The sequence below is a fragment of the Haplochromis burtoni genome, unplaced genomic scaffold (assembly GCF_018398535.1).
Source record: "Haplochromis burtoni strain Fernald_Lab_line unplaced genomic scaffold, NCSU_Asbu1 Contig_90, whole genome shotgun sequence".
Taxonomy (NCBI): domain Eukaryota; kingdom Metazoa; phylum Chordata; class Actinopteri; order Cichliformes; family Cichlidae; genus Haplochromis; species Haplochromis burtoni.
The window spans coordinates 1,053,639-1,068,521 of NW_024582451.1; the positions used below are offsets into that span (position 1 = coordinate 1,053,639).

General features: G+C 40.4%; 2 protein-coding genes across 2 annotated transcripts; both read left to right on the plus strand.

Annotated features, from left to right (window-relative positions):
• Positions 1-2,525: 2,525 nt before the first annotated feature.
• On the plus strand, positions 2,526-4,730 carry mrps21 (mitochondrial ribosomal protein S21). Its single transcript, XM_005927625.3, has 2 exons — positions 2,526-2,714; positions 4,328-4,730. The coding sequence occupies exons 1-2, from the start codon at positions 2,632-2,634 to the stop codon at positions 4,506-4,508; spliced, it is 264 nt and encodes an 87-aa protein (XP_005927687.1). The 5' UTR covers positions 2,526-2,631; the 3' UTR covers positions 4,509-4,730.
• A 3,419-nt stretch (positions 4,731-8,149) lies between these two features.
• ciarta (circadian associated repressor of transcription a) lies at positions 8,150-13,460 on the plus strand. The gene is made up of 6 exons (XM_005927626.2): positions 8,150-8,466; positions 10,183-10,530; positions 10,660-10,735; positions 10,828-10,906; positions 11,154-11,307; positions 11,569-13,460. Exons 2-6 carry the CDS (start codon positions 10,183-10,185, stop codon positions 11,935-11,937), a joined length of 1,026 nt encoding a protein of 341 aa, XP_005927688.1. The 5' UTR covers positions 8,150-8,466; the 3' UTR covers positions 11,938-13,460.
• Positions 13,461-14,883: the final 1,423 nt, after the last annotated feature.

A 14,883-nucleotide genomic window follows, 5' to 3' on the forward strand; every position in this document is an offset into this window, starting at 1 on the left:
GAGAGAGAGAGAGAGAGAGAGAGAGAGAGAGAGAGAGAGAAAGAGAGAGAGAGACTCAGTGCCAAGAAGGTTTCAGCAGCGCTGGATGAGACGGGATGCCTCTGGAAACACGATGCACTGCATTCACCCAACAAAAGGAGTCATGATGTTATCTGTGCAGGCTGTCTAAGCATTCCTCCCCGTGGCACCATGCAGATACAGTAGCCTATAGAGTTACAGAAACATGGGAGTTGACCTCATCTGCAATGTTATGTAGAGAAAAGGCAGATTAATTAGACCCACCTTACACACAGCAGCATTCACCGCTAGCTGACCTCAGACAGAGGACAACAGCAGAGCACAGGGGATGAGGAGAAAGAGAGGAGAATAGCCCTGATGAAAGAATAACACCGGACACTGCTCTCACTGCTGCTATGACAACAGATGTAACTCCATGAAGCTGTGATTCCCCTGAAAGCTATCTCCCTTTATACAGCCTCTAATGGCAGCAGTTTGGTTCCCTGCTCTAGAGAGACATGATTGTTTGTTTGTTTGATTTTCTCTCTCTGATTAATTCAGATTATTTTATTTGTATGTGTGTGTGTGTGTGGCTGTGTAGTTCCTGGGTGGAGGCTGTGAACCCCTGCACACATGACTGTGTGCATGGGTTCTATAACTAATCAGCATCCATCAATGCATATATACTCTGTCAACAACAACAACAACAATAATAATAATAATAATAATAATAATAATAATACATTTTTATTTATATAGCACCTCTCTAGACAGAGTCACAAAGTGCAGCACATAAGATAACAAGTCATAAAAAGGTAAAAACAGACAATATAAAACAGGCAAAAATTAACCAAAAGCAGTTGAACTGAGTTTTGAATTGTTTATTAAAAACAACTATTGAGTCCACAGTTCTTAAGGTTTGGGGGAAAGAGTTCCACAGGCTAGGGGCCACAGTGGCAAAAGCTTAGTTCTCATCTTAGTCTGTTTTATAGCAAGTAAGCCCTGATCAGATGACCTCAGGCACCTGCTAGGGACATCGGGCTGTAGCAGATCAGAGATGTAGGCTGGTGCCAGTCCATCCAAAGCTCTATAAGTCAAGACCAGGATCTTAAAATGGACTCTGAATTCAACAGGAAGCCAGTGTAGCTGAGATAGCAATGGTGTTACATATGAATACGTAGAGGATTTTGTCAAAAGCCTACCTGCAGCATTTTGCACAACCTGCAGACGATCCAGAGAACCTTTGCTTAGACACATAAACAGTGAGTTACAATAGTCCAAGCGTGAGGAAATAAATGGATGTATAACAATCTCCAGTTCAGAGTGAGATAAAATAGGGCTTAACAAACCAGAGAATTCTCATGCCCATCCAATGTAAGAGTCAAATCAAAAGTGACACCTAAATTCCTGATAGAGGATTTAACATAGACCGAGAGAGGACCAAGGGCTTTCACTATCTGGGATAATAATCTGTCTGGAGCGCACATGAGGACTTCAGTTTTCCCCTCGTTGAGTTGGAGAAAATTTGCAGCCATCCAACGTTTGATAGAATCTAAGCAGTCATTCAGAAGCTGAAGCTTAGATAAATCCTGGGGCTTAAAAGAAATATCATCAGCATAACAGTGATAAGAAATCTCCTCAAAAGAGCCCGTTATATGCTGGAAGGGGAGAAGATATATTAAAAACAATAAAGGCCCCAAAACCGAACCTTGAGGGACACCATAAATAAGGGAGGTAGAGGATGACCTAAAATCGGAGACCACCACAGAATAGGATCGGTGATGTATGAGGAGAACCACTCAAAGGCAGTTCCAGATACACCCAGTGTTTTAGCCTTTCAAGGAGCATGCGGTGGTCAACAGTCTCAAAAGCTGACGTGAGGTCCAACATATGTAGAACAGAGCATTTTCCTGCATCATTACTCATCAAAATAACAAAATAACAAATATTAACAACAGCATGGAGTCAGAAGTTCATTGGATAAAAGATTAAATACCGTAGATAAAACTAAAGGGGTGTTGTTTTTACCTGTAGGAGGCAGAGCTGGAGACGTTGAAGTTTTTATTGAGACAGGCCAGGATACACAAGAATAAGTGCATCAGAAGGACAGCTCAGGTCAAGTGATTTTGAGACAAAGTTAGAGAGGTAAGGCTGAGATGGTTTGGACGTGCACAGGAGGGATAGCGGATATGTTTGCAAAGGTTGCTGGAGATGCTGCCAGGCAGGGGGGGGAAGAGGAAGCCCACAAAGGAGATTCGGGGATAAAGTGAAGGAGGATGTGAAGATAGACAGAGGCAGATGACCATAAATACATTTTCACTTCAAGTTTTCACCTTTAAGAAATATTTCAAAATGACAAAAGGGTTTATGAAGCATACGTGTCTTTTAAAGTAGAGTCTCGAACATAACTGAAATTTTAATTTTAGAATAAAATATCTGGAATTTTAGAATAAAATATCTGGGAGGAGAAAAAAAAGGCAGAAAAGCCTTTACCACGGGACAGATGCCATTTACTAAAACGGTTGAGTCAAACGCCCCCTAGTGTTTGTGTTTATGCGGCGCTTCTTGTGTCCGGAACCTTTTGTCGTTAGGCGTTTACAGCCGAACGAGAGTTGAGCAAGCACCGGTCTCATCATGGCGAGACACCTTCGATTCATTTCCCGGACGGTGATGGTCCAAAACGGGGATGTGGATGCCGCGTACAAGACTTTAAACAGGTCACTGCGAGGTTTTTGAATTTAACGTTGTTTGTCAGATGTGTTTGTTATCCGACCAGAGGCGCGCTAACGGCCCAGCCTAGCTTGTTGCTCAATGTCACGGAGCTGCGCCTGCGCAGTGGGGACAACACAGTTTACAGAATACGCTTTTTCTGAGGCTTTTTTGTGTTTTAATTTTTAAGATAGATATACATGTAATCAAGAAGCGAAATTCACTACACGTTTAAATTGAAATTGATTAAAGTCTGCGTATTTTAAGCATACTAGCATCATTCGCGCTTTTTAAAGAGCATAACGTAAAAAAAAATTCGACTTAAAATTGCGCTAGAAAAAACAGTAATTTCACACATTTCGACAATTTTATTTAGCTCTGTTGTTTAGTTGTTACATTTGGATTTCAAAGTAAAAGCAGGGAGAATTCTAGTTTTTTTTTTCTCGGTGGGGGGTGGGGAGTTGGACGGGACCATGAATTAACTGTGTTACCCGTGAGAAAATCATAAAGGATAAATAAAGTGTTAAGGACTGATTTTAAAAGACATTAGCCATGATCTTCCAGCCTTTGTGCAGGGTCCTTTGCCCCGATACAGATGGTATTACAGTGCACAAGAGTCTGTATAGTGAACTGCTAAAAGACTGTACTGCATGGTAGAAGAAGGTTTTAGATCTGAAAGTAACTTAAAAGTAGCAGTACTTCTCTGTAAAATGCGCTTTTCCAAAATAAAACACTACATGTAAAGTTCTAGGAGTAAAAGTACATATCTCAACATGGTGTGCAGTGTCCTCTTTAAAAATTGGAGAGGTTGCAGGCCTATAAACCTATCTACAGCAAATGGACAATATCTGAATATCTGTCATGTCCTTCATAAATTGAAAAAAATCCAGCAAAGACCTGACACAGAACTTGAGAGATCCTTCTGCCTTTTTTGCTGAGAAATGGTCAGCAAATCACTGCAACTATTCTCCATTTTACTAGCAAAATATATAAAGAAATGAGGGGTGGCCCAAGACTTTTGCACATTATTTTTGCATAGATTTTATGGCTCAAGATGATTAATTTTTAAATGTTTATTTGGATCCAAAAGCAGAGCACGCATAATTTTTTGAAGGACTAACATTTCAAGATCTATTTATTTTTGGTCCTCTCTGTTATTTGGACTATTTTAAATACATATTTAAAGGGTATATGTTGTCCTGTGGTCAGGAACAAGTTACAGTTTATCTTGGCATTACATCCCAGTTACAGTTTATCCTATGGCTGGGAGCCAGTTACGGTTTGTGCTGTGGTTAGGTGCAGTTCTGGTTACAGTTTACCTATGAATCCGTGCTTCAGTCTCATTAGAAGCTGACTGTGTTTGCATGCCCTCAGACTCTGAAAACGTAATGTTCTCTGTTGTACTTCTTACATTTTGACATTTTGTCTGGGTGAGTTACCGATTAGTCTAAAAAAAAAAAAAATGAATAAAAATGTAATGGTTTTAGCATATTAAGCACTTATAAGCAGAGGCTGACATCTAATAGGAACCGATGCACTTGGGACTACATTTGTGTCACTTTTACTGCTCTTTCTGTTTACTAAGTCTAATCTATTCACACGTTTTTTCTGTTTACTCCAGGATTCTGACTCAGGATGGCATTGTTGACACAGTGAAGCGCAAACGATACTACGAGAAGCCCTGCCGAGAACGACAGCGGAAGAACTTTGAGAACTGCAGGCGTATATACCACACGGAGATGGCCAGAAAAATTGCCTTTATCTCCAGGACAAACAGAGAAGATCCCTGGCTCGGTTGCTAGGGAGATGGCTCCTGTTGGAAAAGGAATGATGGACTGGATAAGACTGGGGAAGCAAAGCTGAAAGAAGCAAACAAGACCAACATAATGCTGCTGCCTGAGCCTAAAGGACCAGGCAAACGCAGAGAAAAGTGGTGTTTATGTGGTCACATTGTAAACACAAAAAAATGTGATTTAATTGTCTCCATTGTGAACATTTCTAATAAATTAGACACTTAGGACTTATCACAGTTGATCTTTTATTTGAATAACAAACTGGTGTATTCTGTAAACTCAGCTGTGTGTGTATTGGGGGATGTTTTTGCCCATATATGGCACTGGAAGTAGTTTAACGCGACCTCATTTTCTGAAGGAAACAATGCTGCGATGCTTTGGGTTTTTGTGTGTGTGTGTGAATGAGGTCTTGGCTCAGCAGCATCGTACTGTAAATTAATTCAAGGTCACTAATGCACAGTGTGGCGTTAATGTCCACCGACAATGTCGGCCACCTCCTGCAATGCTGCTTAAGCGAGGCGCGTCGGCCGCGCACGTCTGTCTCGGCTGTTTCCAGCAGGGGGCTTTGATGTGTGCACTTGCTCTCTCCTCACTCACACAGGGAAAGTTAAACATTTTCACCACGCTTACTTGTCTCCGAGGTTACCAGGTCATGTTTATATCCTGTCCTCTGTCTTCAGGCAGTGGGTGGCATTGTAAGGACTGAGGGGAGAGCTCTGACAGATGACCTGTGTATATTTCACACTGTAAAAGGTTGGCTATCCTCACAACATAACTGTTTTTAAAGGATACGCTAATTTGTATGACTAGTGGATCTAACAGTAGTGAAAAGCGTTTTGGTTCTAATCCTCGCAGTAGTTACAAATTTCCCTCAAAAGCAGAAAAACATTTAACTGTTATGGAGGGTTAACTGGAACTACTTTTTGTTCCCATGGAACTGTCCTGTGGATTATCCACAGTTACAGTTTGTTACTGGTGATTTTGTTAAACAATGCTGCGAGTTTTAACTCCATGCTGGCAGAGTAATGTGTAAAACATGGCCAAATTAAAATAGTGAGTGTCTGCATAGCTACAAACATATATACTACTTGGGCCACCCTACAGGAGCTGTTTAGTCATGAAAACCATGCCGTGAAGTTCCCAGCGTGCAGCTTTGGGCTGATGTTATTGTCAGGGGAGATTTGGAGTAAACCGGGGTATTTGGTCACAAGTACACTCCTTTGAAAACGACATTAGTGAATAACTGACGTTATTTGTCCCAGGAATGATAAAAGGAAGAATCATATCTAACCTTGGTTCTTTTGATTGCACTGTAAGATCAGAGTAGGCCTGCTGCTCCACACTGAATGGAGCCATCTGCAAAGGTGGTTATATTGATATGTTACCACCTTTTTTAACCACCTCTGCTGCTTCAAAATTCCCACCAGTCGACAACTGCAGGACTAGGTCAAACATTGGATCAGGGGTTTTCTTTCACAGGATGTTTACAAGATCCGAAGGAATACCTGGACCTGCTCCAAGTTAAACCAGTAGGCCTCGCCACACCTCTCGGGAATCCCTGGGTTAGGCTAAGGGTTTGGGAGGTATCATGTTTGGTTATTACAAAGATTGCCAAACAAACACGCTTGTGTGTATTTGGGCACGTATAACTACGCACAGGCAGCAGTCACTGCTTGGGGAACATTGGTAATAGATAACAAGGCTCAATCAAAATAAGAGAAAAGCTCTTCCAACAACATTTGAGGTGGATCAGATGGGGTACAGGCAGTATTAAGTAATAGGTGATTGGTCCATAGTTCAGTTTTTATTTTAAGGTTTAATCTGTGGCTTTCTTTATGATGTAGACTGTGCATCCAGCAGACTTGGTAAAGTAATATCATCGAGACAGGCGCAAACACTTTTGTTGGCTTGCACCCAACATAAACACACTGCCAGCTTCCTTTCCACTCATAAGTATCGACTGCACAGAGGACATGTCAACACTTAGAATAATATATGTTGCCACCCATGGCTTCTAATTTGAATCAGCAGCCAACAGTGACACTTAAGAAGTCTGATTGTAGTGCGGCTCATGTCAAATACTTTTATAGCCCCATATACATAAGCTTTAAAGAAAACATGCCTGGCCAAAGCTATTAGAACATTCATGCATATGTTGAACATCTGCATCCTTGATTCAATTATAATTCTTCAGTTGTCTGCATAGACTGCTGCTGGCAGTAGGCTCCCCTGTTTACACGGTTTCTTTATCAGTTGATGGCTGGTGCTGTTTGCATGGTTACAGTACCTGTGTCGCAATCAAAAAGTCTGGAACTAAGTGTACCTGTGCAAACTTTAGGAACATGAATCAAGCCAGTGTGACAAGAGCGATACCGACAATGTGCCATAAAAAGAGCATTACTGATCTGCTGATTTGTATAAAGAACCTGCACGCACTGCCTGGGAACTCTGCGCTCTCATTGGTCCAGGTTAAATTACGTAATTTAAGCATTCTGTTCACAATGGCACTGCATCACTTTTGTTTGAACGGTATAATAAAAGATTTCGAACTCTATTCGACTCCCTCCACCACACCCAGAGTTGTGGCAGTGCTGAATCTGGCTTGTGCCATGCTTTCTATGTCACTCTCTTTTTTTCACTAAGCCACACCTCTAATGTTATTCACCTGTTCCCCGTGTTGTACCGAAATCATCATAAACATTTGTTTTTGTCTGTAAAAGCTATTTTAATCAACTAAATCCACCTACACTTGCAGGTTAACAGCCCACTTTTTGCATGTGACACAAGTGATTCACTCCTCAAGCATATATCTTATTACATAATTATGTAAGCCTGCCTTCCAATGGGCTCTCTCTCTCTCTCTCTCTCCCTCTGTGGCTTTAATAGGCCTATGTTGCCACATCTTCTTATCTTGTCCAGCTTGTTGACATGAACTTAATAATAAATAAAATTATTGTTTCTAGAGTTTATTTTAATAAAGGTTATATTAGATTGCACTGTAATCTGAAGCCAAAATTATGTTGTTGCTTCAATAGACCTTTATCGCATGCTTATTTAAATCTAAATCTCCCAATTAGTGGTTTGGTTTGTTGTTGTATGCATGGAAGATGTTCAGGTGTTATCTTGGCAGGTGACCCCAGAAAGCAAGTTATCAACGCAAGACTGACACAAAATCCCTTTAAATAATATTAATCTTCTTCGGAAAGACCCTGCTGTGAACTGTGCATGTCTCTCTCTCTCTATCTCTCTGATTAATGATGTTAATCAAGTGACGCGGGTGTCTTGGTCCATCACATGCAAGCCTATTGGAGAGCTTCAGTTAAGTAACATGACGAATTTGGAAGAATGTGGAGAGAGTATGGAGGGGGGTGGGGGGGTGCAGCCCCCACTGAAAAAGGAGAAGACTCCAGAGTGTAGAGGTGTGTGTGTACGTGTATGTGCGCGCGGGGACCAGCAGCGTGGTCTGTTATTACTCGTTGGCTCTATAATGTGACTCAATCTGCATATCAACATTTTAGATGCCAGTTGCCTCGTGCTGTTCCTCTCGCTCTGCATCCACACCTACCACACGTGCGGCCGTTGAAGGATCGGAGGGATCCAAACGCTTATACCAACCAACCGACGTTGTGCGTCCCGCCGATTGGCCAAGCCTCTCGGCCAAAGGGAAAAGAGCAGCTCTGGGCTCAGCCAATCGCGGCTCCGTACACGCTCCAGCACGTGTAGAGGCCGTTGCGCTCGGTGGGTAGTTCGCGTGCGGGTAGGAGAGCTCCCAATGTAAGTGAAACGCCACGAGCGGAGGTAGCAGAAACGAGGAGGGACTGGCTAAGAGGAGTTACAGCTGTGCTCACAAGTAGAGCCGTTAGTTTTTGTGGAAGTCCCCTCTGTGAGCTTTGATTTATTTTTTTAAACTAGTTCAAATAGCGCTAGCTGTCCTTTTTTAAGAGTCCAACTCTCCTCCGTCCAAAAGGTAAGAAGCTCCGTCCTTTTCCTACACTTTAACGTTTTTTAGGGAAAGGTGGCTCCTCACTTATTATATAAAGCCTGCGTTTTATTTTTACCTCAGATAGACTAAAACAGTAACTTTTTACATTTACACCTTTACATAGCGAATTTCCAGTTAGCTGGTTGACCACGGGTATTATTACAGAATGAAAACGGTATTAATACTGCTTTTATGCTTTTTCTTAAAAACATTTTCAGCTAACAATCACTCAGTTTGTGGGATACGGTTTTCTAGACTATTCCCAGTTATCGCAAACATGTTATAACTGGTATATAAGATGATTATTGCGTTTTACCAGCTTATCGGCTGCAGACGTACACACATGTGTATCCTTACATAAATCAGATTCCCATATGTCTCCAGTTTTAACCATTAAAATTAAATACGTAATATCCAGCCTTAAGAGGCAGTGATTAAAAAAATCTAGTGCAGATATAAACAAACTAAGCTCAAGGCAACTAACATTTGCAGCAACACGTGCTATAACAAACTTTATGTAACAGGCTTTTGCGAAAATTTAAGGGGGCTCGTGCGATTGAACTGCGCGTTTTTTAAAGTGAATAACTGCGATTGCGTCGGTCGGAGGGCCTTCGTGTTCTTCCAGGGTCATAATCTATCAGAGTTGATTGTTATTGGCTCTGTCCTCATCTGGATTTTATTGCGGTTGCTGAAAATTTGCGAAGACGTAACTCACTGTTCTTGCCAACAAGTGCACTTCTAATAGATATTGCATAAAAGTGATGAAATCATCGTGCTGCAGCATTGCAGTCACATGAGGGCTGATAAGTGTTTTATAGTAACATATGGATAGGATTTTCATTTAATGACTGTATTACTCAATCAAATACGCAGCTATTATAACTAAGGCGCCTTGTATTTTTTTTTCATGTTAATGTTACAAGTGATCTTCTATTTTATGTGCATTTAAAACATTTTGATGCCCACCAAACAAATCTAGGTCTTTGGCCAAAGTAAAAACATTAAGACTGTGATAAAATATTGTTTGAATAGCAGTAAAATGCAAAGTTTTCTATTAAGTAACAATAAAAAGACTCTTTGCCTGGCTCTTAACTGTATGCTGAAGGGCAGGTATGTTAAGGCTAACTAAGAGACATAAAATTCAGAGATGTATCCCCAGAAGCATCAAAACTGATCATTTGTTTAAGGTAATATGACCTCCTGTGTAAATGATCCTGGCATCATCACACTGTAAAAACACTGTAAAAATGTGTTATAAATGCTATGGTTTGGACCACAAAAGATTTCACAAAAGAAGTGAGTAGGTTACTGATAACGTATTGTACTGTTTGTACAGCTTCTTATGATACAACTTCTTAGGAAGTTGAGCAGATTTCCCAGAAGAAGATTGCTTTACTCTCCAGTCATCTTTTTTCTTCTATTTATCCCAGCTGTCTCAGGGCCCTAGGTGGGATACACCCCGAACGTGTTATCAGTCTATCTAACTGACTAACACAGATTTGCTCATATTCATTCCTATGGCCGAATCACCAGTTAACTAATATTCATGTTTTTGGAGTGTGGGAGGACGCCAGAGTACCCATAGGGAGAACATGCAAAAAGCCTGGATTCAAACCCTGGATCTTCTTGCTGTGCTACTGATTACTTTACTTTTATTCATAATCTTGATTTAAAAGAATTTCCTCAATACTGTCTCCACAGATGAATTCATTAGGTATTTCCTCCAAATGGCCATCTTATGACTCGCTACCCTCCACTCCAAGCTTTCTGCTCAGTGAGACTGAGCAGACTGAAGATGAGGCTGAAACCTTCTCAGAGGGAGAGGGGGACAGTGGGATTGGAAAGTTGCCTTCCGCCGATGAAGGAATCTCACTTTCTGGAAGCTACATTGGTTTACCTCCTCATACCAATCAGCTGCGTTTGAGATCTCAGTGTGACCGGTCTGAAAAGTGCTCTGACACGACTAAACCTCCAGGCTCTGCCCCTTCTCCTGAAGACCACACATTATCGTCATCAGTGACACCAGGGGACATCGCTTTCGCTCAGAAGGTGAGCACTTCTCTTTTGGAATCTTTAGGTCTTATTTTAGTAAACAGAAGTTTTTAGCTGTGTTAACTTTTAGTAAATAGCAGATTTTAGTTATATTAACAGTCTTTATTATTGCCTTTAACATTACAGTGTGCAGATTTGCACAGGTTTATCCATCCTCTCCTCGAGCTGCTTCATGGTTTAAAGACTGGCCGATTTGACCGAGGTATGTGTCTGACCATTATCCTAAATGATCTTCATTATTTATTGCATCCAATCTGGTAGTTATATCCAGGTACCTGCTTGTGTTTTTGATAGGCTTAACCAGTTTCCAGCAGAGTGTTGCTATGGACAGGTTGCAGAGGATTCTTGGAATCCTACAGAAACCTGAAATGGGGTAAGTCCACCAAAAATGATACCTAATGCTCACCTGGTTGAGCAGCTGATCGAAATGTCAAAGGTTATAGTCCTTACTGCTCCTACCCTCTCTCCACATTATCCTGTTTAATAAAGTTAAAATGCCTTTCACAATAACTTTATTAAAAAGAAAACCTAATATTAATAGCAGTGTTAACAGCATGAACAGTGTTATCATAGTCCCTATTACCCCACAGGGTAATTGTACAATTCTTTTGTTTCTGCAGTGAGAAATATCTTCAGAATCTGCTGCAAATAGAGATGCTGCTCAAAATGTGGTTCCCTCGGGAGGCGTTTACATCCACAAACACACCAAACAAGACCACCACACCCAGAGTCGCAGCACACTGGAGCCAAAATCAGCTCCACATCCCAGTAAAGGTGAGCTTCCTCCTGGATGTCACCATATCTGTGACAGTGTTGTTTAATGTAATAGTATTATTTTAAGGAATGAAGGAGAAAAAAAGCAAATTAATGTACATTTAAAAATGATTAGAAAGCATCTTAGTATTTAGTAGAGTATTCTGTCTCCCCAAGGTCAACCTCATTTGCTTTATTGTCCTTTTTTGGCTCAAAGATCTTAATTCTCTTCCAAGATGGCCTTGATGTGTTGTTATTTTTGGTTCTGCTCTCCCATTGCAGAAGAGAAAACTGAGCTGGCCAGACTCTACCCAGGCTGGCAAAGTCCCAGCCAAGCACGGAAAACACGGGAGCTGCCATGCTGCCTTTTCACTAGACACCATTTCCACGTGTTGGCGCGGATCCCGTACAGAACAGAAAACTCCAGAGGAAGAAGCAGACGAAGCAGCTGGGTACAGCTGTAGCTCTGAACACGAGTTTACACACAGGACTGGCACTTTAAGCAGGCCGTCATATTTATGTAGCAGGAGAGCACATGACAATCGGAAGCACCCTGAGAGTTCTCCGCCCTCCTCCTCATGTGGCAGCCCAGCTACACAAGACAGCTCGGTGTCTTCAAGCAACATCATTACTATAAGTGACTCACCTTAGCTGGCCTTAGCTGACCTCGCTATCACATGGAGGTGCCTCAGCATGCCAGCGAGACTGAAAGCAGAGGGCGGACTCGATTACATAAGAATAAAGTTGGGCGTGGAGCCAGTCTGTGATGCTTATAAGGAACATTAAACCAGGAGGAGGAGAACTGTACAGAGATGGTCATTAACCCCTAACTATCCAGTGTTGGGTTTTTAATGACACCAGAGTTATTTCAAAGTGTTTGTCTGAATGGATTTTTGTATACATTGACCTTTAAGTTAAAAAATGTTGAAAATACTTTTACATGTGTTAAAACAGTTTGTGCTGTGCTTTGTACGTTTTCATATCATCGAACGCAGCTCTAAGCAGTAGCAGTACAGGATTTCATGCCATTGATGAAAAATGTGTTTGTAGCAGGAAAAAAACGAGTCAGTTGAATATAAAATACTTTATGAAGCGACGATTGGTTCCACGGCTGCTTACATTTTTTTTGCATTTGCACTATTTTCCCAGAGAAAATAGGACAAATTAATTAGCGGTTTAGTTTATCGTGAAGAAACTCACAAATTGATTACAAATATACCTCATTATTGAACTCAGATGACTCGAAATTTTATTTAGGAAAGTTTAAAAAGTATTTTTTCCAGCTGTCTGATTGTAGCATACAGTAGAATAAAGGCGTGAAGCCGCTGCCAAAATGTGCCAAATTAAACCATGATGCATTATCATATCACAAGCAGCTTACTCTAGTGTCGCAGCACTTAACGTACGCTCTTTGTTTTTTTATCTGCACTTATTAAGAACAGATGTAGTCCCACACAGAACATGACTGACTAGTAATCACTGAGCCGAGTTAGAAACCAAAGAAGCTCGGTCTTTCAGTTGGTTTTTATTCTGTAAGCTAGCTGTAGATAGGTGGACTTGAAATATTTTATTACACTTGACCTTGGGCATGGGGTCACTTTTTCCTTATTAGGTGATTAAACAGGAATAATATAATATTTAATCCTGTGTGACTTTGAATTGATGCAACTGCACTTTTGGATGACAATGAGGAAATGTTACACACTAAAGGGTTTGTGATGTTATTTATGAAAGCAGTACTTGAAAACCTTAATTCCATTCAGCAGACTTGGTGTGTGTTACGCCTGGGATGAGCGCTTTACAGGTTTTTGTAGGGGAAAGGGTGGGGGAGGAGGACATGTCATTTGATTGCAGTTGAGCAAATCTAGCTTATTATTCATACAAAAAAGCTCCAAATGCATTGTGTCATCATGAGGGCAAAAAACATCCCTTTGTGCCCTGTTTTAAATGGATTTGTAACCCTGGAAGTGCTTTTTTATTGAGTCATTATTAAGAAATATCAGGGGGAATACGATAAACAAAACACTTTCCATTCCATATCTATTAAATACCTTAATATTTTTTTGTACCACCATATTTTATAATCAGGTATCATTCATGTTGAATGACATTTCATCTCTGGTGGGATCTTTTTGTTTTGGGTTGTTTTTTTTTTTAACCAGTGAGCCTTATTTTATCACATAAAGCTTGCCTGACATTAAATCATACGAGAAAAAGTCATACGAAAAGTGTACTGTTTTAACCAACGATGGTAACATCATTTTGCCACATATGCCACTGAAAAGTGAATGTTTCTCAGGCTTTGTCCTTACTTGTGTATGAATTTTCCTATTTAAAGCAGAAATTGGAAGCACAAGGCGGAGAACAATAGTGCAGCGGTGTGTTGTGTTAGTCTGTTAAGATGTAGCATCCTGGAGTACATTTTTTGTTGTGCTGGGTTACACTTTTTATTTGTGATAAAGGAGTTAAGAAAAAAATCAGATTTTACAGTTTGATGTCTTTAATTTTCACTTGTTTTAGAAAATTTATTTCTTATAATGAAATTATTGCTGGTGATTTCTTGATAAGTACAGAATGACACGAATCAGCAAAATCAGCATTTTTCTGCATTGCTGTTTAAGTTTTCGGCTTTCCAGCCACTAAATCTACCCCGTAAATATTTTTATAAGGCTCCTTTATTATTCCATGGGTTAGATAAGTACAGTTTTACTTGTATAGCATCAATTTAGAGCATATTATTGGAAGGTGAACACACTACATCATTGGGGTTAGGGTAACCGGTCATGGCACATTCAGGCTGCATTGAAAAGGAAAAAACAAGGGTGCAGATAGGCCACGAGTAACACAGCAAATAACAAGGTGGGGCCAGTAACTGCAGGTCAGGAACATGCTGCTCCAAAGCAGGAGATCCCACCAGAAAGACACAGGGAAGAGAGAGAGAGGAGAAAACACAAAGCACAAAAGTGGTATTTTCTATGTGTGGGTTATATAAAGGCATTTTTATTCTTGTATTATTCTTGGTTCAGGGTCACCCGATCCAGCAGCAGGCCCAATTGTGAGCTTGGTAAAAAAGGAAAGTTTCTCTTCACAGCAAAGTATTTTTTCTGACCAGAACACCTCATACACTACGAACTTATTTACTCTGCATTCTTTAAATGGTACAAAAACAACATTTGGCTTCACACTGGTATGAACTAAAAATCTGCTGTAGATTTCTCAACATTTTTTTGAGGACACACTGCACAACATCCTGGGAAATTCTAAGTTTTAATGGCTAATTTGGAAATCACCTCATTGGTAATAAGTATTAATTTTTGGCATTTTATACTGACTCAACTAACAAATTGGAAATAAATTGTGTGCTTTTGTTGGCAGGTTGTTTTAAATTGTATGTTATGTGTAGGGCCACATTTTTGCTCCAATAATTCATAGGTCAGTGTTGGCTTAACAAAAGAAAATATTCATCTGTAAATGGTTAGCTGCAAGGACTCAACTGAAAATAAGTGAAAAAACAAGCAACTTTGAAAGACCTTCGGAAAGCCTGAAGAACTATTGCAGAAGACTACCAAAATAACAAGAAAGTCTGGTTCCTTGGAA

Excerpts from the sequence above, each read along its gene's own strand:
- mrps21 (XM_005927625.3), top strand. The coding sequence starts at position 2,632 with ATGGCGAGACACCTTCGATTCATTTCCCGGACGGTGATGGTCCAAAAC. Across the intron at positions 2,715-4,327 it reads GCGTACAAGACTTTAAACAG|GATTCTGACTCAGGATGGCA; the intron begins GTCACTGCGAGG and ends TGTTTACTCCAG.
- ciarta (XM_005927626.2), top strand. The coding sequence starts at position 10,183 with ATGAATTCATTAGGTATTTCCTCCAAATGGCCATCTTATGACTCGCTA. Across the intron at positions 10,736-10,827 it reads GACTGGCCGATTTGACCGAG|GCTTAACCAGTTTCCAGCAG; the intron begins GTATGTGTCTGA and ends TGTTTTTGATAG. Across the intron at positions 10,907-11,153 it reads CTACAGAAACCTGAAATGGG|TGAGAAATATCTTCAGAATC; the intron begins GTAAGTCCACCA and ends TTGTTTCTGCAG.